General features: G+C 39.1%; 1 protein-coding gene across 3 annotated transcripts in view; it reads right to left on the reverse strand.

Annotated features, from left to right (window-relative positions):
* The window catches only part of CERS5 (ceramide synthase 5), a 62,651-nt gene that overhangs the window by 22,517 nt on the left and 16,828 nt on the right, over nt 1-23,306 (reverse strand). The window contains exons 2-7 of one of the 3 annotated variants that reach the window (XM_044422019.1): nt 18,901-19,006; nt 15,985-16,115; nt 14,962-15,019; nt 11,092-11,142; nt 9,715-9,807; nt 1,315-1,443 (exon numbers count right to left, since the gene is read on the reverse strand). In XM_044422019.1, coding sequence (XP_044277954.1) covers nt 1,315-1,443; nt 9,715-9,807; nt 11,092-11,142; nt 14,962-15,019; nt 15,985-16,115; nt 18,901-19,006 — 568 coding nt within the window. Of the gene's footprint in view, nt 1-1,314; nt 1,444-9,714; nt 9,808-11,091; nt 11,143-14,961; nt 15,020-15,465; nt 15,555-15,984; nt 16,116-18,900; nt 19,007-23,306 lie in introns of those variants that run through there. The other 2 variants (XM_044422021.1, XM_044422020.1) reach the window with 2 other exon arrangements.

Below are 23,306 nucleotides of genomic sequence, written 5' to 3' on the forward strand. Positions count from 1 at the left end.
GAGTATATGGCTTTGGGACTGCGGGAGTTCCATCGAGGGGGACCCGGGGTCTAGAGTGCATGGGCAGCCATCACACTGCAAAGCAGCTGGTGCAAAGGCAGCCAACTGGGTGGCGTGGCACTTCTTGTGTTTGGGGGCAGCCACAGTCTCTGCTGGTCCCTCTGGGGCAATAGCCCTTTTCTTCAATCACTTGGCTGCCTGTGTGTTTTCTTCAGCAGAGGATAGTTTTTCAGCCTCTGATCTGGAGGAGTCAGCCATGTTCAAGGCGTGCTGCCACAGAGCAAACTTCAGGCAACCTGTCTGCTGCTGGAGTGTCTGCTTTTTACACACCTGGCAGTGAAGGCAGGTTTCCACAACGTGCTCCTCACCAAGGCAGAGGAGAGAGGCAGCAGGAGCGGCCATCCACGGCAGGCAGGCGAGCAGTGCAGGAAGCACAATAGTGGAAGGTTGAGAAAAAAGGAGGAGAGGAGTCTTTGTTCTCCTTCCCACAGGTAGGAGAGAGCATGGCAAGGAGCGGCCTTGGAGTGAGGATTACAATGGAAAGTTGTTGTAGAGATTAATCGAGAAAGGTAGGAAGAAATGTTTAAAAAATATATTGAGAAAACAGCAGATGGAGAGTTCTAGCTAATAAGAAGAGCAGTGGAAGTTCCCATCAGCAATGCTACTGCATGTGCAGTCGAAAATGAACTGAGGGGCTGGGCAAGAGACCCCCCAGATCCCCAGAGGGGGCAGGGCAGGGCTCCCATCCACTCTGTCATGCTGAGCTGTGTAAGTTTTTCTCCGATCCAGATCTTGCACTGCGTGGCAAAGCCCATATATGTGTGACACACAGAGACCATGAAGAACCAAGGTTCATCACAAAAAGCCCAGAAAAGCAAGCAACTGCAGAGCAGGTGTAGTCAAGTAAGAGCTTGCATATCTAACTAGTAATTATGCATATGATAAGAAAGCCCCCAGTCATGCTGACCACCCAGGCTGCTAGCACTGTTTAGATTTGAGGTATCCTGTATCAGAACATACTGTAAGTCAAATCAAATGATGCTATAGCTCATGAGCAGTTTCTAAAGGATCCTGGTTTTGGGGGGGAGGGCAAACATTTGTTGCCAGAGATGTCCTCAAACCTGAAATATTTCTGATTGCCACAATGTATTGTTTAAACCCTTCATTTTTCTTTCCTTGTGGATAAAAGATCTCACATTAAATTTTCTTCAAAACTCAAGTATTATTCTTTATGTAAAGAAGATCAGTAGTGAAAACTGAATAGGAGTGATAGTGTGTGGACACAAATCCTAGAGTCAAAGTAAATGTACTCACTTCTAGTAAAGGATCTGATGCATCATGGAGAAGCATGATCAAGGTTCCTACACGCACCATTTTGTTCATGTAAGAGAAGGTAATGAGTACTATTGTAGCGAAATGATGGATTAACATAATCTGGAAGTCCTGAAAGGAGAAGAAGTGTGCAAATCATAATGGAAACCAAGGAATTCATATACCAATAGAGTACACAACATAATTTAAATTAAAGAAAAACGTTCAGGTATGCCTTAGCACAAATGTTGGTACACCTTCAAGACAAGGGTGATTTATTTACAGAAAGGTAGTCTAGATGCCCAACCATCTATTCATTGTAAACCAAACCAGTGGGTTATTAACATTCTTAAGAACCTATCATTTTTGCCTTCCCAATTATTTGTCTCTTTTAATCTTCAAAACCTGACATAGATTCCCAACCTGATAAACATCCGGAGACCAAGTGCAGAGTCAATTCTTTACTGCATAAAGTGGGTGGACAGAGGTGGAAAACAACAAAATCAAAATCACTTAAGATGTAAGGGATTATCCTATATTCCAAGAAACTTCAGGAATTTCATCAAAAGACTGTATTTCCTTCATCAAAAGCTATCAGAAGAATGTTATGGTCACAGAACAGAATGATTTGTTGTGTAACAGCAACTCTCTATGTGGTTAGTTTGAATATAACAGTTCAGATTACCAAAGGAAGGGAGAGAGAAAATGAAAGAAAAAATCTTATCTGTAAAGATATTGCTCTGAGAGAAATTTCTGATGGCATTTTAAGATACTGGACCTTTTTTCCCTTCAGCAGCTTTTCAGTCTTGTATCTTGGTAGTCTTTTCTTGTAGACTCATGATAAGCAACCTATCCTTGTCTGCCTGAGGCAGTGTAGCAAATGGTGTCCCCTCCCGCACAAGGCAAGTACCCAGAGCAAGCCAAATTATTTTGGCATATGAGGCAGAAAATCCCACAAGCACTACTCTCCATCTCTGGCCGTTTTTTTTAATTTTGTTTTGTTCTAAGAATAACTACCATGCTACAGAATGATGAAACCCCAATGCTTAAGCCGCAATCAGGAACTCAAGTCTTAAAAAGCATACATGAAACAAAGCAATTAAAATAATTGCTGGCCCATTTTCAAAGCTTTTCCTTTAATTTTCCAATTGACTACGTCAACATATTGACGCATGTGATCCCCAGCCTTCCAATAGACTACCAGGTAAGATTTTATTAGAGCTTCCTTAGCAAAATAAAGTATGTACGCCCACATATAGAGGAGCCAACAATCCCAACAGTCAGCAAAAGGAGAGAAATTACACTAGCCAGAGTGCCTAAATGAAAGGTCGGCTCCTATAACCATATGTATAAGAGCACTTTCGGAGCAGTTTCCATTGAGACATCTCTCTGAAAATGTTTTACTGAAAGGGGTAATGCACAGTAACTTTTCAGGGAGGATTCACAATCAGAATATTAAACTTCTGAAGCTTAGAAATTAACTGAAAATAAAAAGACCACATACAGGAGGTGGAAGGAAGGCCAGGCTACAATGGAAGAATACAGGCAGATAGTACAGAATTGCAGGGATGGAGTCAGGAAGGCTAAAGCTAGGAATGAATTGATAGCAAGGGATGCTAAGAGCAACAAAAAAGTGTTCTTCAGGCATTTTCAAAGTAAAAACCAGAGGAAAGAAATGGGGGTACAGTTAGTCAATGTGGGCGGCAAAAAAATAACAGATGACAAAGAAAAGGCAGAAATGCATAATTCCTACTTTGGCTTAGTCCTCTTCCAAAAGATCTATGACCTTCCTGATGAAGAGAAAGTACAAGCTAAAGGAGCAGGATGGCAGCTCAAGATTAAGGATCAAAGGTCCCAGTGTGGGGGTGCACTTTTTTATTATCAAATAAACAAAATATTCATTTTTCTGACCAATTTATATGATGCAATTTATTTGTATTGTAAGGTTTTTTTCTAAGTTTTTGTTGCTATGGATTTCATTTTCTACTGCACTGTTATTACTTAATAATTAACTATTAAAATTTTAAAAAATAATGAATTCAAATCTCTGTGACCCAATGAACTCCATTCTAGATTGATAAAGAAGTTGGCAGAAGAACTCTTAGCGCCACTCTCTATTATCTCTGAGAAATCATGGAGGAAAGAGCCAGTACCAGATGGCCGAAGAAGGGCTAATATTGTCCCCGTCTTCAAGAAAGGAAAAGAAAAACCTGGGAACTCCTACAGACCAGTCAGTCTGACATCAATGCTTGGGAAAATTCTGGAGCAGATTATAAAGCATTCAGTTTCTAAACACCTTGAAAACATTAGAGTGATTGATGGAAGTCAACATATATTTCTCAAGAACAAATCCTGCCAGGCCAGTCTGATTTCATATTTTGACCAGATAATCTCACTGATGGACTGTAGGAATGCTGTGGGCATGATATTATCTTGGTTTTAGCAAAGCTTTTGACAAACTGCCCCATGATAATCTGATTAGCAAAGAAGAAAAAAGTAGGCTAGATGGAACAACTATCAGGTGGATCCACAGTTGGCTACTGAATTGGACTCAAAGAGTGCTCATTAATGGCACCTTCTCAAGCTGGGGAGAGGTAACAACTTGGGCACCCCAGGGTTCAGCCCCGGGCCCAGTGGTCTTCAACACTTTAGTTAGATTTTGATGAGGAAGTACAGGGAATTTTTATCAAATTCACAGATGATACAAAATTGATAATACCCTGGAAGACAGGCAAAAGATTCATGGTGCTCTCAATAGGCTGGAATGCTGAGCTGAAAACAATAGAATGAAATTCAATAGGGACAAACACCAAGTTCTCCACCTGGGGCAAAGAAACCAAGTACATCATTTCAAGATAGGAATACTTGACACAGCAATACTGCACATGAGAAAGATCTTAGAATTGTTGCAGATTACAAGCTAAACGTGAATCAGCAAGGTGATGTGGATGTAAAAAGGGAAAATGCTCTTTTAAGCTGCACTAATAAAAGTATCACTTTCAAATCATGTGAAGTACTAGTTCCCCTTTGGTTAGGCCTCGTCTGAAGTACTGTGTCTGGAGTACTGTGTCTCCAGATGAGCAGCACATATTAAGAAAAATGCAGACAAGCTGGAAAGGGTTCAGAGGAGGGCAACAAGGATGGTCCAGGGACTGAAAACAAAGCCCTATGAAGAGAGATTGAAAGAAGCGGGCATGTTTAGCCTTGAGAAGAGAAGACTGAGGGGAGATATGAAAGCACTCTACAAGTACTTGAAAGGCTGTCAAGAAAGAGGAAGGGTAGGAACTTCTTTCGATCATTCCAGAGTGAAGGACACAGAATAACGGGTTCAAAGTATAGAAGTCATATTCCAGCTAGATGGCAGGAAAAAAATCCTGACTGCTAGAACAGTACAACAATGAAACCGATTACCAAGTGAGGTTGTGGGCTCTCCCACACTGGAGGCATTTAAGATGCAACTGGACAGCCATATGGGAGGGGCAGTTTAACTTGGGTGTCCTGCAGTCAGCTGGGGGTTGGACCTGCTGGCCTTCTGGGCCCATTCAACTCTACTATTCTGTGATTCTATGACAGACTGGTTTTGTCAGAGCAATGAACTGTTCACAGACTGAGGGCTTCTGATATTAGGCCAAGGGCCACACACAGGTTGCCCAGTCCTACACAAAGAGAATGGTCAAACCAGATGTCATGTTTCTCATGTGTACATCTGTAGAAATCATTCTGGAATAACATCTTCTTTTCCATCCAAAATTGAATATGTTGGGTTGTCGCTCAAAAACTCCTTTTCTGGTGCACCTCTGGCATCATCTAAACTATTTATATCAATGCATAAGTTCTTAATTATGTTAATGTATGTTTTATTTTTATTTAACTGTTTTATTGTGATTTTATTCTGTTAATTTATTATATTTTAATTGTATTATTTTATTAATTTTATTTGTTGATTTTATATTGTAATGGCTGCCCAGAGATCAAAATGCTAACAGGTGGCTTTTGAACAAATCTAATAAATAAATGTGGGTCTGCTTTCAATGTTCCCATCCAGTGCCTTACAAACAGCAAATAATGGCATCAAACAAATATTAATTTGCGTTGAAAAGAACATGTTTACTGGTGATTATATATAAAATATAATTTAGTAGTACCTCTTCAGACCACAAAATATTTCAAAAATAAATTTAATTGAATGGCAGGCTGTCCCATAGCTCTATAGATTAATTAAAAATTCAGAACAGTAGTAATTGCATTAAAGATCATCTGAATCTTTGCTGTTGTTATTTCTCCCCTACTGTCCTTCATTTAGGGAAGTAAATATTCCAGAAAGTTTGATGCTATGGAAAAAATACTATTTCTTCCATTTTTCTGAAAAATAAACAATACTTTTTCAGTGCTCTTTACACATCTACACTCACTTTGTTGATTTAGGATAGCCTTCCCTAAACTGGTGCTCTATAGATACTTCGGACTCCCATCAGTCTCACAGGCACTAGTCTAGTCTACAGAGATATGTGAAGGGCTGATGGAGGAACATAAAGCAGGCTTTATACTCCTAAAGCTATGTTATGTTTAATTGGGTTTGCTTACAACATTGTAATTAAAACTTTAAAGGCAAACTCAAGTTAATAAATTTGTAATTATCTAAATATGCTATACTTTTAAATTTAATATACTAAATGTGAAGATTGTGAGCATCCTAAAATATATGTAACATTAAATTTTAGTTTTTTAATGACCGACTAGAGCAAAAATCAACAAGTAGTCTCTAAAACATCTGAATCCTCTAAAAAGCAGGAAGAACTGGAGACAGAGTAAGACTGATGTTCAGCATCTGTTCCTATTTACAAGGAAGTTTAGGGAAATTCCTCACCTGTTCTTGTTTGTGGAGTAAAGAGTAGGGATATCTGGTCTGACAGAAAACCTATTGAGATTTTAATCCACTGGGAAAGAAACCTTAAGTTAAAAAAAAATGTGGGTTTTAGATCAGAAGTACATTAAATTGATTGCTACAGCATCTGATGAGAAGAAGCCAAGAAACACAGAACTCTGTAGAACTAATCCCAAACTGCACATTTCCTTCCAATGACTGTATTATATGGTCATTTTACTCACATGTTGAAAAACTGAGAGTAACTTGGAGCATCCCTGAATGTCTATCATTAAATGATATATTAGATCTTTAATTTTAGTAAGGAATGGAATAAATAATTACAGTGTGCACCTTACACAGATTTTTTTTTCAAAATTTCCAGATGGTTTCATTATATCCAGACATGTTGTATCTCTAGTCTTTCTATAAAACTGTGATTACATAGTTGTTAGCAATTGTGGGGGAGGATAGTAAAAGCTGGATAACTATATATTAACATTCTTAAATACTAAAAGGAAATAATCCATTTGTCCAATTTGTCAGGAAAAAAATAGTCTGAAAAAAACTGGTAGGTTTCTCTCTTATTTGTTGGGCTTCATGTACATAACTATCACCATGTTCTAGAAGCGTTATCCTTTCCCACTCAAATATCAAGGCCATTTCCTCTGTTTTGCAACAGTGCTTATCTTAGCTGATATTGCTCCTTACAAATCTGATGATGATGTCACCACTGTCTGAGTTTAACCTCAGCTGTTCATCCTCATCCAGCCCATTATCTAACTCAGACAAGTTCAAGAACACCAACTGTTTCCTTTCTGTTAAGAGATGAGCAACAGAGCTGGGCATCACCAATCTATTGGTAGCACTTTGCTCTCAAAGTGCCAAATTACTATCAGAGGTTTCTCACATGCACATATCTATATACATATGTACATGCGCGCACACACACAGAGATGGAAGATAAGGTTCAGCTGGGTGGGGCGCTATAGACTAGTGATGGAAATACTCTTTGAGCCAGAGGACTAAATTAAATGTTGGGGAATCAAATAACTTGGAGGAGATACATTCCAGTAATGCGCAGGGCCTAAGACAAAGAAAGCACAAAATACAAAACAACCAGCATACTGTAGCTTAAGGCCCTCACTACCAGTAAGGAGTCCCATACCAACTTTTTAGAATGGAGGAAAATTTCACAAAAGTCAGGAAGCCAGTGCACAATTGGTGGTTAGCACATTTGAGATTAGTCCTATAGTTAGATCTCCTGGGCCAAGAGGAGGTTTCTTAAACAAAGGTGTTATTACTGCCTCTTTTAGGCAAGATAAAAACTCTTTCCACAAGGAGACATCAATCACTCTCACAGCATCAGTTTCACCTTTGTGAATTTAATTAGGCAGGTAGGCCTAATCAAGTGCTTGCCCTCACCACTCCATACTCCATTCATATCCACGTGGAAAAGCTGGATAAGCAGTAGGCAAGGTTACATCAGTCTGACTTTCCCTAATACTGTGGTTGAAGTCAAGGAATAGTGCACCTTGTTTTTGCCATGTGCATTTCTCCACTGAGCAACTCAACTCTCTTGATGCAACAATTTATCATGACCAGCATTCTTGACTAGATTAAGCCATATGAGTGGCTCAAATGTAGTGTTTTTGCTGAAGTAGAGCAGGTTCTATATTCTCCACAGCCAAGGATAAAGTGACTGGAAATTTCTGTGGTTGCTTTTAGTTAACTGCAATTTGCCATGTTGTTTGAACCAGAAATTATGTTAAGCTTCATTAAGCAAACATCAGAAATCAAGGTTTGAGGTTGGCTTATTTAAAACTAACCATGGTTAGGGTTGATCATAGCTTGTTGCTGCAGATGATGGGATAAGGTATAGATAACAAAAAAACAAAAGTTTCTGAATGTTTCCCCACAGACACAAGAGAGAAGGAGAGAGAAGGGAATTCATTCTAGTTTGCACTAAACCATGTTGCACTAAACCATGGAAATGCTGCCAATGGCTGGGTTCACACAACACTACAACTTAAGGTTCAATAATAGCCCCACATTCAACCTATATTCAATACTGCATGTGGGTTGGCTTTGTTGTGTGAACCTAGTCAGTGTTTGCAGTTTGGGGCTTCAATCTTTCTTTTTAATGTTTCTTTAAATTTCAAATTTCTTTGTTTTCTTTGTTAAACACAGCATCATACAGAAGGTATAACGATTCTTTTTGCATCTAGGATTTTTTACTGGAGATATGTTTTTCTCTACATATCTAGTCTACATGTTTTTATTTAATCAGTTAATTTTCAGTTGCTTTTTATTTTTGCTGTTTCCTCTATCACCATGGCCTCCTTGAACTTACACAGGGAAACAGCCTGTATGATTTTAAGAACTCTGCTTTTAACAATCAGAGAAGTATTAAATTTCTTCTATAATCAAAGATTTCAAAAACTCTTGAACAGTACTGAAAATATAATCAATTGGCATGATCAAACTATCAAAGCATCTAAATCACAACTAATATCTGTCTCATTGAAGATGATCAAAACGCAGAAGCCTATCAATTCTGAAATGAGAACAGACAGAAGAAACAGGTTTGAAGAATGCGGAATGCTAGAGGATCACGTTGGAGCTGGCTGAGGGATGCAGGTCTTTTTTCTATCAAAACATGAATTTGACTTTGTCCTGAAAGAATTAACAGTATGCCCATAGAAAAGGACAGTGTGGAGCGAGAATGAATCATATGACTGAGTAATGTGACCAGAAGACTACTGACACTCACCTGGACAGTTTTGAAAAGTCTAGACACATGCCTGGCCCTCACAGTATATGCTGTACACATACCACATCCACAGTCACACTGGACCTCCAAAAGCAATGTCCTGTAGATAGAGGTAGCTGTTTGCTGCAGGACACTCAAGAAGGTCCAGACATACTCAATATAATGTTTCCAGATGAAGAAAAGCTTTTTTAAGCTCTCCTAAAACCACCTCCCAGGTTTCCAAGTTAACTTTGAAGTGCCAAATCAAGAATATAAAAAACCATGCAGAGGGATTCTTCTATTAAAAGGTAAAGGTTTCCCATGACATTAAAGTTCAGTCATGTCTGACTCCAGGGGGCAGTGCTCATCTCCATTTCCTAGCCAAGGGAGCCAGCATTTGTCCCCGGACAGTTTCCGTGGTCATGTGGCCAGCATGATTAAACACCGAGGTGCACAGAATGCTGTTACCTTCCCACCAAAGTGGTACCTTTTTATCTACGAGCTCACCCCATTTGCAGATTTGAACTGTCAACCTTTCAATCAACCAGCCCAGCAGCTAGAAAATGATAAAATGCTTATCCAGCCTCACAGGAGCAATCTTAACACACACACACACATATGCATACAATTATAACAAGTTTGCATTTTGATGAAAGTCCTATCATCAAAGTATGTTTTATTCATAGATATAACTGGTCATTCTATTGCTAGGTATGGACTGATTCTTTTCATTGAGAAAGAGTGAAGGGATGGTCACATGGCTTCTGGAAACAGGCTTATTTCTTACCTTTCGCTTTATATCTGTAAACTGCGAAAACATAAGAGCCCAGTAAAAGGCAAGCTGTGTGATATAATAGTAGTAAAGACCAGGTGTTATGGACTGAAAAATCAAAAGAAAGGTTTGTTTAAAAGAGTCATCAGACATCTGCATAAAAAACTATTTAAAGACTGAACTAATAGGAACTGATCTCCTTCCACTCTGTACATGAGACAAGTCTGAACGTAAGCTTCCATTATTTTAATAACAAAGAAGCTATTCTGTCTTACCACTCCCACCCTGACTTCCTTGCATACAGTTGCTGTTACATTTTTAAGACTGTAAGGGATTTGACCACAAATCGTCCAACATGTTTAGCTGTGCCCTTAACATAAACGAAGCAACTATCATTTCCACTTAAGCCAAATGCTGAGACAACAGCAAAAACTTGCACTATGCCTGACATCTGACTGCCTGACCACCACCATCAAGGATGCCTGAGAGAAAGAACTGCATCTCCTCCACTTCCAGACTACAGCTCTTTCACTACTGGGAGGTGATGGTATTTCTAATGTCCCCTAAAATCAGGAAGAGAGATGAGAGAAAGGGCTAACACAGAGAACTGCCTCCTGCATTCCATCTTTATCATAAATGCAGCTACTGGGTGCTAGGAACAGCATTAGGCTTCCTCATATCCTAAATGCCTGGTTTAGTTTCAAGGAACAGAGAGCAAATTAAGATCTCGGGGGGGGGGGGGGGGGGGAACAAGCCAAACCATCTCTGAGGCAGTGGCTTCAACAGTGGATGGGAAGTTAAAAAGCAGCTGCAGCCTGCGGTAAGAAAAGCAGAAAGAACTCAAGTCTCTTTGTCCCATCTTGTCAAATATGACAGGCCTTTAGTAATTGATAATTGCCTCCTTCATTTAACTCAAATACATTATAAATCTTATGATAAAGAGACAATTCCAAGGAGGGGCAAAAATGAGATGCTTGACAAAGCATATAATGACAATGGAAAAGACCTGACCTATATCCCTAGAATCTCCCTTTCAACATAACCAGGACAATACACTGCAAATCCCATGCATGGGCTTTCATGAATCAGAACTCCATGGCATGTAACATGCACCTATATAAAGGTTAGTTCAGGAGGCCTTATTCATTTTGACATTTGTTCCATGTTCTTGGAACTGCCTTCCATCAAGGTGAATGGATAAGCCCTTGCAAACAGGAACATTCTGTTCATCAGTGTCTCTAAGGCAAACTGCTGGCTCACAAAGTAAGTTACTAGGCAAAATCTGAAGGTCTTGCGAAATTGTACACTCATACTCAACAAAGGGCCAAACATCTTCTAAACTGTCTTAGCATAGCATTGCTACGAGCATGTAACGGTAAAACTGACACATACCTGAAAAGGATAGTTGTACCAGCATTGTCGTGTATCCCAAAACCAGGGTGACTATGAAAGAGGAAGAGGAAGAGAGAGAGATTAATTTTCTTTTAGCTAGAAAAAAATCTATTATACAAGACAGCTTCAGCTATAACCATGTAATAAATAAATATTGTTGGAAAACATTTAGGTTATTTAATTTATTCTGCGTCTAGACTCACTTTTGAGTCCTACAGGATTGTAAAAAGAATAAGGACTTTCTACAGGAATAAACAATCCTTCAAACCCAGATTTTGGAGATGGGATAACCTGAAGGAAGTGAAGAAAGGAGACAGGGCAGCTGCCAAGTCATTGGGATGTTCCTCTGAGGAATAGGTTAAGGATGCTGAATAAAAAAAATTGCACTCTTACATTCAGTCACATCTCTAATGAACTACAGGAAGGCTCCCTAAATTTTCTGGATTCATGGGCACAAGATGCCTAATCAGTGGATTGCAACTTTGGTTGCATGTATCAATCTTCTGTGTGTTATTCATGAAACCTTTTGTTTCTATTGGACATTGCAATGCCTCTTTAGAAAGAGATGATCTAATTCAGCTAATTGATGGCAGTACCGATACTTCCATTAAAGATACATTTTGGCAACATCCAGTACTTGTTTCTTTTTAGGAGGAGGTTATTACACAGTTAAATGTTGTACTGAACAGTCTTTATTCACTGAGGTATACATTCTTTTAAATTATTTACCTGCTTCACATAAATTAACAAACAGAAGAGAAAATGGATTCTTTGGGCATTCCTGAAAGTAGACTGATATTACAAAACTGAAAGAATAAATACTTGGCTCCTATAATGGAATGGACTGTTGTCTTTACTATGAGGGTCAAGTTTAGTACCTTTGCAAAGGCACCTGAAGAAAAGGTAGAGTTTGATTTTGACTCAGATGAGATGGCTGAGAAGGTAACTGATATGGCAGGTGTTTCAAGGTCACAGCAGATGGAGTTACATGGGAATGTGTGGAATAACCTCAAAAGCTATTCTGAAACGGTGGAAATGAAAATACTGCAGTAGGAGAGGGAAGAGGCACTAGAAATTACAGTCCCCAAGGTTAGGCATTAAATGAGGGGAGAGATCAGCTTAGGTTAACATGCCATGCAAAGATATTTGCTGCTCAATTTTCCCCCAGTAAAAGTTTCCCCCTAATAGCAAAATATGGATGGTACTGATAGCCAGAATGGGAGGACTAATCATTTCCCATCTATCTTGGGTCAACGTTCTTTCCATGGGCTGCTTTATTTGATAAAGGTAGCCACTCCTATTGCTACAACTCCTGTTTGTAATCTGACCTACTGCATAGCCTGAAGAAAAACTCATTCCTTTGCATCGTTTTTCAAAAATACAGTTAGTTATTTCAAATGTTGGCTCTGAGACTTCTCCGTAGTGGGAGGCAAAGCAGCAGTCCCTGATGCTTACAACACTTTTGCTACATGGAAAATGGTTCACAGACATCACTTTCAAATGAATATCTATTTGGTCCACTTCTGTTGAAGCCTGTTAGAATTGTTAGAATGTTGTGTGCACTTCATACATCTCCATGTACACATAAAAGTGTGGGGAGGAGAGATTTTAAATTGTTTTTACGGTACCCATGAGCACCGTGCTGGGGATCCCTCCACTATACAGCAGTATCAGGAGATACTAGTTTCTCCTACAAGATATTTCAGGATGCCAAATAAGGCTCTAATCCCTCTTAAACTAAGAATTTGAAAAAATATGCAGGTTAAAATTATTGGATCACTCTGTTTTGGGTCCCCCTACGCTGAAGGGTCATCATCCATGTTAGAGTGAGCCGCCCAGAGGCTTCAGCGAATGGGGCGGCATAGAAGTCTCATAAATAAATAAATAAATAAATAAATAAATAAATAAATAAATAAATAAATAAAGCAAACAAGTAGAGTATCTTGTTAATTGGAAAGTTAGCAAACTCTATTTTTACTCATTCTACATTTGCCCAATTAGCATGGATAGGTGGAGAATGCTGGAGTTGTCAGACTACTTTCTGTTAAGATGGCACCATGGTTACTCTTCATCTCCAGATCCAAAAAGACAATGGAGTTCATACTCCAAAGTGTTCACTGTACTCCAAATTATTCTTTCCATATACCCATTGGCACAAACCAGTGAGGTGTGCTGAATAATAGTAGAAACTGCTAGGCCTTCATCTTTAATTGATTAATATCTGGGGTGGAATCCATTGGTGTCATTCTACTTTTGATCAGTAGGTGCCTCTGCTGATAGAAGGACGCTCAAATATGCCGATTCCCCTTGCCCTTGGCAGCTCAAGAACAGAATTTTTTCATATTTTGACTGGGTAACCTCCCTGATGGAATTTGGGGATGCTGTGGACATAATAAATCTTGACTTCTGCAAAGTTTGTACCAAGATGGGGAATATTTGGCTCAACTGATAACTAATACCCTGGAAGATAGGCAAAAGATTCATGGTGCTCTTGACAGGCTGGAATGCTGGGTTGAAAACAATAGAATGAAATTCAATAGGGAGAAACACCAAGTTCTCCACTTGGGGCAAAGAAACCAAGTACATCATTGCAAGATGGGAATACCTGGCTCAACAATACTGCACATGAGAAGGATCTTAGAACTGTTGGAGATCACAAGCTGAATATGAATGAACAATGTGATGAGACTGCAAAAAAGGGCAAATGCTCTTTAGGCTGCATTAATAAAAATATCACTTCCAAATCATGTGAAATACTAGTTTCCTTTTGCCTAGGCCTCATCTCCAGTACTGTGTCTCCAGATGAGCAAAGCAGATTAAGAAAATGCAGACAAACTGGAAAGGGTTCAGAGGAGAGCAACAAGGATGGTCCACGGACTGAAAACAAAGCCCTGTGAGAAGAAGTGGGCTTGTTTAGCCTTGAGAAGAGAAGACTATGGGGAGATATGCACTCTACAAGTACTTGAAAGGATGTCACAAAGGGGAAGGAATTGGGCTCCTTCCATTAGCAGAGGCATTCAGTTTTTCAAATGCTATGTCACAAGTGGAATAGCATCACTGGATTCCACCTTGATATTTTAACTGCTTGTTATTGAATAATGTAATTTTCATCCTTCTAGTAAAGAACTAAATGACATAGTTTGCCAAGATCCTCATGTCTGTCACGGCAATGCATCCTATTCAAGATAGTACCTAGAAGACAATTCTTAAAAAGACTGTTTTTTTATGGTTTGGGGGAAAAAGTTCATACTATTCTTGACAAATAACCTGCTAACATAATTCGTAAGCGTCATATATGCTTTTTGCCCTGCATGAACCTGTTAATACCTTTATTTGGATTCTCACTCTTGGTCTATTATTTATTCCAAGATCTGATTTACTCTGCTTGCTTTTGTAACCTGGGAGCAAAGCAAACTGTTCAGTGATACGGTAAATAAGTATTCCTTATAATCAGGGCACTATCCAAATAAACTGGTCTTATGAATGACCTCATCTGTAGCTGTGCTGTATGGCAGTGATTTGAAGTGGCAAAAATGTGCTGTTTCTCATTTATTAAAAGAAAAGTGCTATACACAGGCACATAAAAACCACTACAAGAGAACAACCAAAGGAGAAGGACCAGCACCCTTTCCACAGAACAACAAAGAGCATTATAATAAATCACAAATCTGTATGCCTGGTTCTCTGTTGAGAAACAAGGAAACATAGCCTTTCTGTAATGCATGATATAAAGGCTATCCTTTCTGGACTGCTAGAAGTAATTAAATGGGGAAGCGGGAATTCAATTAAAAATGCTAGGGAAGTACGAAATGGTCAGGCAAATCTGTAATTTCAGGTTTGCTTAGTATAAATTGAGCACCAAACACTCACCGACCAAAGAAATCTGAATCCATAGGAAAATATACATAAATAAAATATAAGCCTCCACCTGAAAATGATAAACAGAAAGGAATTAAACAGCTGGCATTAAAATCTTAATGTTCATTAAGCAGGGGTGTAGTAAGAGCCAAGACCAACATGAAACAGAAGCAAATCTAGAACTCACAAGCATATAATTTGTCCTCTGAAAACTGTAATGTTCTGTTCATGACCAGCTAAACACCACCAACCTCTGTAACATTATTTTAAAAATGAATGTGCTTCAGGGGTGTACATTTAATTCCATAAAATGACCATTAAAAGATTTTTAAATACACAGACCCACTAGTGCAAGTAACAAAAAAAGTTTACACGTGGCAATTCAGTAGTCTTGACACCCACAAGGTTCACTAATCTAGTAGACACACGTTAAAAATACCCAATCAGACATTAACCAGTTTCCAATTTAGAATATAGACCAAAGACAGCTGGAGGTCAAATGAAACTCCGACTCACCTAAGACAAGTATCTTGGGGAAGAAGCCACTGAGGAAGAGAAGTAGAAGCCATAAAAGTAGCAGGCAGGAAGGCAAAGCTGCTCAGATACTACAGTGATAGAAGCCATGCAGAAAAGGGTAAGAAAATAAATTTAAGTAGGACAGAAAAGGAATAAAAGTTCAGGAAAAATTCAAGGAAGTTCTTTGAAAAATAATTTCAAAAGATTAAAAGCCTGCAAATAGATTGACAGTTGCCTCAGTGATCTGCCAGCATTACTAAATATGAGTTGGTGGCACTGACAAACTGGAAGAGATGTATCTACCCAGGAACTTTTTGTTGTACCCAATAGTTTGGATGTGCTAAACAAATATCCAAATGCCTTTGCAAATAATAAGCAAATTTTTCATACTATTTGCTGATTGTTAATTAGCCAACTGTTTAAAGACCACCTTTGATCAAAGATTCAGAGACCACAACATGTCAATTTTAAAAAAGAAACAACTGAAGCTATTAAGAGGTGGACTGCACACAAACCTACATGCTCTCACAGAACTTCATGACGGTGCTTGGTTTATCCTGGTTCCTCCGATGGCGAAACCAGCGCTGGATTTTTCGGACATCCCAATCTAGTTGTTTTGACAATCCCTCTAACCTTCTTGCATCCGGACACTAGGAGGTGATCAAATAGATGTAAAGAGATTTCTTTCGTTCCTTAGCAACCTTCCAAAACAGAGTCTTTCCATTCTTCCCCAATTATGCTTCGATCCACAACCTGCTGTAATTTATCTGGAATTGTACAGACAGTATTTTGCTAGGAAAAGTAATCATGGTTAAATAATCTGTTTGAAAAACAAATTCTTAGCAAAAGTCTGCATTGAGCTTGGCAACACATAGGCCACATGTGGCCTCGACTGCCCCACACTACCTTCCAAATTTCAGGTATCTGTAGTACTTACAGAGGGCCTAAAGATTCAAATTTAGCTTGCAAACAAGGTAATTTTTACCCTTTAGGGACTCCATAGCAACTAGGACACCAGGGAATGAATTATTATTCAACTGGTAAATTGAACTTGAATGCTGTCTCATTCTTCTTCTAGATAATGTGGGAGAAGGAGGGGAAGGAATCAGGAAGCATGTGGGCCTAAGACTTTGTGTAAATTCTTTTGGGTCATGTGCAGTGTGCTAAATCATGGCTTATATCACTATGTGTATACTCTTTCACTAAGCCAGCTTCTGTAATCCATCCATGCTATGGGAAAATACATAAATCTATAAACCTTTAAGATAAACTAGTTTCAGCATTAAGGTAAAATTGTCAGTACTGTATAGTACTTTTTCAGTTAAATACTATTGTGACCATGATAACCTATTGTAGAGTTCTAAGAAACTGAACAGATAAGTGAATGACAGCATAAGAATAGTTGCCATGGAAGAAGAATTACTTCAAAGTAAAAAAAGAAATAACAAATGAACAGGAAAGAACTACAGGAAAATTACACCGTTTATTATATTGAAAGGAACAGTTTGTCTTGTTTCAGTTGAAGATATACACAGAATTATAGTCAGGATATTGAGAACTCCACTGAATTGGAGAATTCCTGAGATCTACAAGTAGAGGCTGTGATTAGGGGAAGGCTAGCCTAGCACTCCTGGCCACTCACAAGGTGAAACCAAGCCTGCCCAACTCTCCTTTTTGGACACAATCCTGATCTAGATCCCTAGACCTCCACTTTGGACCATGTTATACAGGTGTTGTTACTGTTCTGGTCACCAAAATCTCTTATGCATAATAAGAGCATATTTCCAGGGGATGGTACATACAGTTCCACTGCCTTTAACTTACCTTTCAACTCCAAATATTTACTAGTAAAAGTTATTACATATAAACACACAAGACCGGGCTCTGACACAAACACTTGCCAGCTTGCCAAATAAAGCCAAACGTTTTTCTCTGGCTAGTTACAATCCCTGGGGCTAGATCATGAGGGGCTCAGGAATGTCTAATTATGCATGAGAGCCTGCCCTTGTACAGCCACAGGAGAATAAAGGATTTGCAGTCCATACTTGCATTTGTATGCCTTGTGAGCTTAATGGTAGGTATGCAATGCAGCAATAGGAAAAAGATCTGTTTACTGACAGATCTTTAAGTGGAGTGTGTGTCTGCACAGCATGTTTTTGAACTGGGTTAGGAAAGAGAGCGATTGTGCTTGGTGCTGGGGTGGGTGCGAAAGTCAACCAAAAGGGTTTGCAGCCCTGGTATGTATCCTCTTTAGGTCACTGCACCATTGCCACTATTGTGCAATGGCAGCATCAAGAGACACAGAGATAAAAGCAGAGGACAAAGCTGGGAACAGAAAACATTCAAAATGTTTTACAGTGGAATGGGGCAAATGGGGAGTGGGCATAATGCAGCTTAGCATAAATCTGATTACAGCAGAAGAAACAACCTCCAAGAATATAATTTTGCTACATTTGCAATTAGGTCTGGAGAAGGTGGAGTCACAGATCGACAGAGATGGAAGGAAATCTAACATACAGATTAAAACATCCGGAGTTTGTACAAAATGGACACTGTACTGCTTACAACTTGGGTGCGGGTGTGGGGGAGGAGAAAGGGGTTTAAAACTGTATTGAAGTGTGCATCTACGTCCCTAGCACAGGTGCTGTGTGCTGACTATGTGGCAGAAGCTTTACGGTGTATGTCTCTTGGCTTCAGTATCCTGAACAAATTTACTTAATCTTGCACAAGAAGGAATGAGGTAATGATTAAAATCCAGGTGAAGTTTGTCAACCTACATACAAGGAATAACCTTAGATTACTTTATGGTTAAATTACTTGAAGATAATTGCTCTTTTGAACATCAGTGAAGCCTGTTTTGACAGTTGTATTTTATTTCATTTTTCAAATATTGTTCTTCTGTTTGGTCTGTTTTAATGTTGCCAACTCTCACATTTGTTCCAGGGAAATGGGCACTTAACGCATAATACTTCCTTTGCGAAAGACTGATTTTTGTGCTGAAACTATGAATGACCCCAAAACCTACTCTTTACAAAAAAAGACAATTAAAAAAACTGCCTTCCTTTTATTACCTGTGATTTGTGTTAAGATCTGACTTCTCAAGGAATTAGTTTACTGTTACTGCAGGAACAGAAGATTCACAATTGGCTGGCAGGCATAACAAAGAGTGGCTACTAAACTCTGGTAAAATTTGTTGACTCTTGCACAACAAATGCACATGCAGACATAAGGGTGGGGGAAAAGCATAATATCATATGCAAAAGAATAGCAAGAAGTGTATTTCTCCATGAATTACAACAGCAAGAATAAAGAAATCTTTTGGGCTACATTTGTATCTCACTTTTCCTCCAAGAAACTGGAGATGGTGTATATGGTTCCGAACCCCTTCCCCTACCCATTTTATGGCTCCCAAGCAATTTCTGAAGGCACACTCACCTTAGTAATAGTTGTAAACACTTTTTCTAGAATTGCATTGGGCTGAGCTCTGCAAGGTCCACCATCTTGAATGTCAAGACACACAGCACAGGGTTTTGCAATACATCTGGAAAACCAATCCAAAGAAATAATGCACACACAAAACATCCAAAATGTAAAAACCTGTTACTTAAGATCCTCCATTACACCTTTTGTTTCCCACTAATAGTCATATGTAGAAGTATTCATCCATACAAAACATCAATTTCAGTCAATTATTGATAGCTGTACTACCAAATGATCAAATGAAACAGCTGTTCTCAATTCTAAAATCCTTTGGTTCATAATGGCAATATGTAAGTACTATGGACTCTAGAGAAACGCTGCATTTGGATTTCTAGATCTGAAGCTGGAGACAGCGCTCCAATTTCCTCTCTCCATCACAGCCAACATGGACAGAATGTACCAGCTATTCTCCACAGTCATAAAAGCAACCCTGAGGAAGGAAAAAGGGAAATATTTCAGGGTGCAGGTAGGGGTGGCAACTCATGAGGCTAGGATGTCAGCAATCCTGAGCCCTCTCCAGCCCCTCTCCCTCTACCTCCAATATGCCTTAGCTGCAGGAAGCAGGAGAGAGTACCTCTGTCAATCCTATTCTGCATTGGATGATCATAAGCTTCTAACTTTGGGGGCTTACTGGCATCATCACAGGACTGTACCCTAAAGAACGAAATAAAACATCAAGCATCAAAACATCAAATTTTGATGGAAGACAATATATATATTGCCCATCTGAAGCATAGTAATGTGAGAACCAACCTCACTGAAAAGATCCTGCCCTTAGTACCTATCAGTCCTGTCTCACTAGGTACTGAAACATATAAAAGGCTTTATAATAATAAATTATGGACATATTAATGGGTTACAAACCCAGCAAAGGCAAAGCACCTTTAACTTTGCCTGGAAACAAACCAGGAATGTTGATATAGAGATGGTGTAGTATCAACTGCCAAGTATACATCAGACAAGTCCAATCTGCACATTTTTAGCAGCTGAAGTTTCTGAACACTTCTCACAACAGAAGAAAGTTTCCTTGGTTTTCTCATGTTATTTTCATGAGAAATAAAACCACTTTGCCAAAGTAACTGTTACAAGTCAATTGCTAGTCCTGAAAAGTCAGCATCTTGTCTCAAGTGGAGACCTCCATAAACACAGCACGTCATCCTTCAACAGACCGGAGCCTTCAACAAATACAAGGCAAATGAAATACATGAGGGACTTCCTGAGGCTTCTGATTGTGTACTTTCTATTCCATTGATTTAATTATTTTAATTATTTGTCATTATACATGCTTCTGTGAAGAATCACAAATATATGAACTGCAGACTAATTTGGCATGACAGCAAACTTTCCCACCAGTGACTTGGTACTAACATCTAAGAACAATGTGGGGTTCTCTTCAAATGTTAGAATTCACTTGTTTAACTGAGTTGCCTGGTAATTTTATTTTTGATATTTCCTGCAAAGGAATACAAGATTTTCTAACCAGGTATCAGTACAATCAATTCAACTTTAATTGCAACTCTTTCCCTACATTCGAGTAGTTCTGTGTTGAATCTTTCACATGATTTAAGTGTATCTAAGCTCACTGAGATTGGCCTCTTTGCTCATGGTACTGTCTCCTCACTACATGTCATGAGTGTCAAAAATTCAGTTTGGTGCAAGAAGCTGTGGGACCTCTAAGATCAGGGAGCTGACAGAAGTTGGGCAAAGGTTAAATAACCCCCAAAATGCTGGAATAGCCAGCATTTTGTGTAACATATGACTATAATGCGTAATACAGACATAGCACATAACTCTAGAGCAATACTGTGGACAGGACTGCTGCCAGCATGAACTCCCGAGAGAGAGGCAGAGAGCTCTGCGCTCCTCCCCATGCCAAGAAAAGGATAATGAGTGAAAAGGCATCACTCATTAAGGAGCCCTTACTCCTTAATGCCATACAGCCCAGCAGCTTGGTCTTTGGGGGCAATGGAATCTAGCCAAATTGGGCTCCTTTTCCTGCTGTTGATCATGCAAAAGAACTGAAGAAGTGTGCGGGGGACGGGGGGAGCTAGCCTTGATTACGCCTGACTTCCCTGCCTGAGCGCGACCACCATCATGCCCGACACTTGGACAGTGAAGACAAACACAATTGTGGTCATGCTGGGGGGCGGGGGGGAGATGGCAGCGCTTGTGCTCAATCTTTGTTGTTCTTTGTCACTTTGCTTCAAATTTTTGTGATTAAAAAAATAGTTACAGAACAGATGAACCTTATTTACATTAAACCTTATGGGGAAACTTGACTTGGCTCACAACCCACCTGGGTCACAACCAGAGTCGTGGAATGGATTAAGTTCGTGAGCCAAGGTACCAATGTATATTTGAAAAGAATCCTACAGCCGACTACAAGATTTCAAAGCATAATTTCTCAGCAAGAGGCACTGAAGTCAATTTGCTAATAGAGGTTTTAAAACAGAAACTGATTCTGGCTATATAGTATCTTTTAAAATGTTGCATGCATATCCTTCCACCCTTAAGACAATTGCATATCTTGTGCAACACCAGCATACTGGCACATGCATGCATTGCAGACAAATACGCCAAGGCAGACAAGTATCTACAAGTGAGAGAGAGTACACAGAAGGATTACATGGTTTTACCCATAATTCTCAATGTGTTTTATTCCTAAATGTATAGGCTTCCTAATTCAGCTTCATGTTAGAAAGTCTATCCAGCAGCCCAAAATAAGCACACTACACTAGATAGCCAGAATTGGATCACAATGTTTTAACTAAAAGTATATAGCTGCAGTTTAACTTTTAAGGATGAAACATGGTCCTCTTTTCATATATAGGAAAACTGAGGCAAGAATAGGGCAGTACTGATTTGCTTAAGGATAGTATCAAAGGTTAACAAAGATTTCATCACTGAAGCTGTGTATGAATGCAATAAATAAGTCTACAATCACCCTAATTTCATAACCAACAGTAGGACCCACACAGCTCTATACTGTTCATTGGATTAAATCACCATGCTTAAACCCACACACCTATCAGAAAATAAGATTGCTTTTCAGCAACCATAAGCTCATTCAATTTGCATACACGTGCCTCTCTGGTATATAGAAGGACAAAGATCCCAATTCCTCTACTTATGTAACCAACCTGATCAAAAACTTCAAGATAATTATCCAATTGCAGATGCATACTTTGACCTACAGAATAAGATCTCCATCTAATTAAAAAAAAAAGCATGCTGCTAAACAAGAGAGTTTCTTTTTTTGCTAACCCTCAGTCTGTTATTTCACAAGACTGTAGGTTCTTGGGAAAGGTGAAAAATACATTCCATCCCATTTATGGAAACACTGAATTTTGACAGTTGTTAAAAGAAAAGAGTTTCTACTAAAACAGTGTTTTTACAGGGCTAAACAGAGAAATATACTGCTCTGAGGGGTGCATACTTCTCTCTAAATACGGGTTATCAACAGATCAAGGAGATTGAGCCAGTGCAAATTGTTCCAAAGTTCCACTTGAACATTGCTTGAAACAGCTGTCACTGGTGGTGGTCCAATGAGCTTACCAAAAAGCCTGCATGCTGTTTCCCTGGACCCATGATAGGGTTTCTCACCTGGGTTCAGACAACATGACAATCCACTGTGAGTTCAACCACCACAGAAGGTTCTTAGGGTAGCACGATGCCCAAGAACAAGCCACCCTGTAGGAAGTAGTCCAGGCTCACATGATATAGCAACCTACTGTGGTTAATTATCCACAATGCATGCCATGTGAACCAAGTCATTCCCTTCAGCAATTAGGCATAATTATCAGGCAGATTATATTGTTTCAGGTAGAAAAGCTCTTTCATCTTCAGCATATCCAATCTGCACTGTTTTCACAAAGCTGGGATGTGAGGCTATCTTAGCCCTGGCTACACTGAAGAAATGGGGAAATTCAGGTCCATGAACAACAACACAGGCAGCATGGTGCTTGAATACATACAGTGGTATGCTTTGAAAAGTACAGATTGTCAACCATGGTACTTAAAGACAAATGCATTTATTATGGAATTAAGCTTTAATGGACCTACTGTCCAGATGCAAACTTCTTTTAAGTAATATTCTTTTACTTGCTGAAGTAGACTGCAGTCCACAAAAGCTGAAGTCATAATAAATTTTCAAGTCTTTATGTAGCTATAAGACTTTTTGTTAATTTCATTTGTAACAACTATTTAAGAAATATTAAGATTCTTTTAACTGCATGGCATCAAAGGGTAATTTATTAACAATTACATGATTATAATGCCGCATAAGTAGGGTTGTCCATGAAGATAACCTGGAAAAAGCAGGTTGCTTACTTGTAACTGATGTTCTTCAAGTGGCCATCTGT

This window comes from Varanus komodoensis, unplaced genomic scaffold, assembly GCF_004798865.1.
Source record: "Varanus komodoensis strain SLA01 unplaced genomic scaffold, ASM479886v1 scaffold12, whole genome shotgun sequence".
NCBI classification, from domain to species: domain Eukaryota; kingdom Metazoa; phylum Chordata; class Lepidosauria; order Squamata; family Varanidae; genus Varanus; species Varanus komodoensis.